The sequence below is a fragment of the Rhagoletis zephyria genome, unplaced genomic scaffold (assembly GCF_001687245.7).
Source record: "Rhagoletis zephyria isolate East Lansing unplaced genomic scaffold, Rhagoletis_zephyria_1.1 Rzeph_scaffold_22226, whole genome shotgun sequence".
NCBI classification, from domain to species: Eukaryota; Metazoa; Arthropoda; class Insecta; order Diptera; family Tephritidae; genus Rhagoletis; species Rhagoletis zephyria.
The window spans coordinates 1-1562 of NW_016179284.1; the positions used below are offsets into that span (position 1 = coordinate 1).

At 43.1% G+C, this 1562-nt stretch overlaps 1 protein-coding gene across 1 annotated transcript; it reads right to left on the minus strand.

Annotated features, from left to right (window-relative positions):
* Positions 1-17: 17 nt before the first annotated feature.
* Positions 18-951, minus strand: LOC108381345 (leucine-rich repeat transmembrane neuronal protein 3-like; the record flags this gene model as incomplete). The annotated part of the gene is made up of 1 exon (XM_017637765.1): positions 18-951. A coding segment is annotated over exon 1 (876 nt), but the record flags the coding sequence as incomplete, so codon positions are not given.
* Between the last annotated feature and the right edge of the window lie 611 nt (positions 952-1562).

Below are 1562 nucleotides of genomic sequence, written 5' to 3' on the forward strand. Positions count from 1 at the left end.
CTTCGTTCACAACTCACCATAAGCCCCTCCAAGCCACCAAACGTATCCGTCTGCACTTCCTCCAGTCGATTGTAGCTCACATCCAAGTCCATGACCGCCCACTCGCCCGTCGCAAGCACGTCAAGCGTTTCCACTTGATTGTGTGACAAATTCAAATGCAGAAGGCGTTTCAACGGCTTACTGCGCAGAAATTCCAAATCCTGCAGCTTATTGTCGTCTAAGCGCAACGAGCGCAGATGTGTATTCGTCTCAAAGCTTTCGGCTTCCACATGCTCAATCCCGTTATGCTGCAATGACAAATGCGCCAGGCGTTGCATGCCACGAAACGATGACGATTCAATCACACTCAAGCGATTGTGTGCCAAATTCAAGTGTTTCAAGTGTGGAAGCTGTGTAAAAGCATCACTGTCGATTCGCTCCAGCATATTAGCAGCTAAGCTCAAGTATTGCAAATTCGGATAGCAGCTGAAGCTTTCAGCGTTCAAGGTTCTTATGGCATTGCCTTCCAAATCGAGCATGTGTAGCGCTTTCAACGGTTCGGTGGCCCACACTTTGACGATGGTAATGTAATTCCAAGCTAGCGACAACCACTGCAGCTGATCTAGGCCGTTGAGCGCATTGTCGTCTATGTTTGTAAGCCCGCTTTCGCGCACTTCCAATGCTGTTAGTGCGCTAAAGCGTCTGAAGTAGGCAGATGGTAGCATTGATATGTTGCATGTCACGGCGGATAGCTCAAAGATCGCGGAAAGTTTGGGTAAATGTTGCAATTGCTCGGCGGTACAATCTGTTAATCTGTAAATTATACGTTTGCTGGGCGCAGCGCTGTGCAAAGGGCAGCTTACCAGCACAATTGAGAGCAGCGCTAATGCGCGCAAACAGCTGGTGTTGGCCATTTCTTGAGTTTCTTTAACAAAACACTCTACAATTATTTTATGTTAATACGATCGCAGTTAATTTGAAACTAGTAGCTGGCAAAATGAATTGCTTTGCGCTAGCGATAGCTTTGCAGTAAAACAAAGGTTTCTATCTGGTCGCTTATCTGGCAGCTTCAGGATTTATGTCAAGTTAAATATTTCTATGGAATAGCTACTGCTCTTGGTTGCTTATACTTTTTTTATGCAAAATCTAGTTAAAACGCTAGATAAGATCTGTGGCTGATAACTGTGTTTACTCATATATGTATGAGCGCTAAGGTAAATATGTCTCTTTACGTGCCTTGCAGCAGCACCAAATGGTATTTAAGTAGGGGCGCAAATGTTTGAACTTTTGACAGAAATCAACAGCCATACAAATTTTCGCTTCACAGTTTAACGCTTTTTTGAAGAAAGCATATGAAAATAAGTTACAAAATTCATCTTTGCGAATGGAGAGTACAAACAAAATTAAGAGAATATAGGGTGCTATATTTTTCGAGTTTGAGCGAAGCTGCTGAATCGAACGAAACTAAACTAAAAACTATTTAATTTTAGGCGACTGACTCAGTTCGATAATACTGTCCCATAGAAGTTGGGCTGTGGTCTGGTATTAGACTAATGAGCTCAAACAGAGTAATTCTGGCTAAG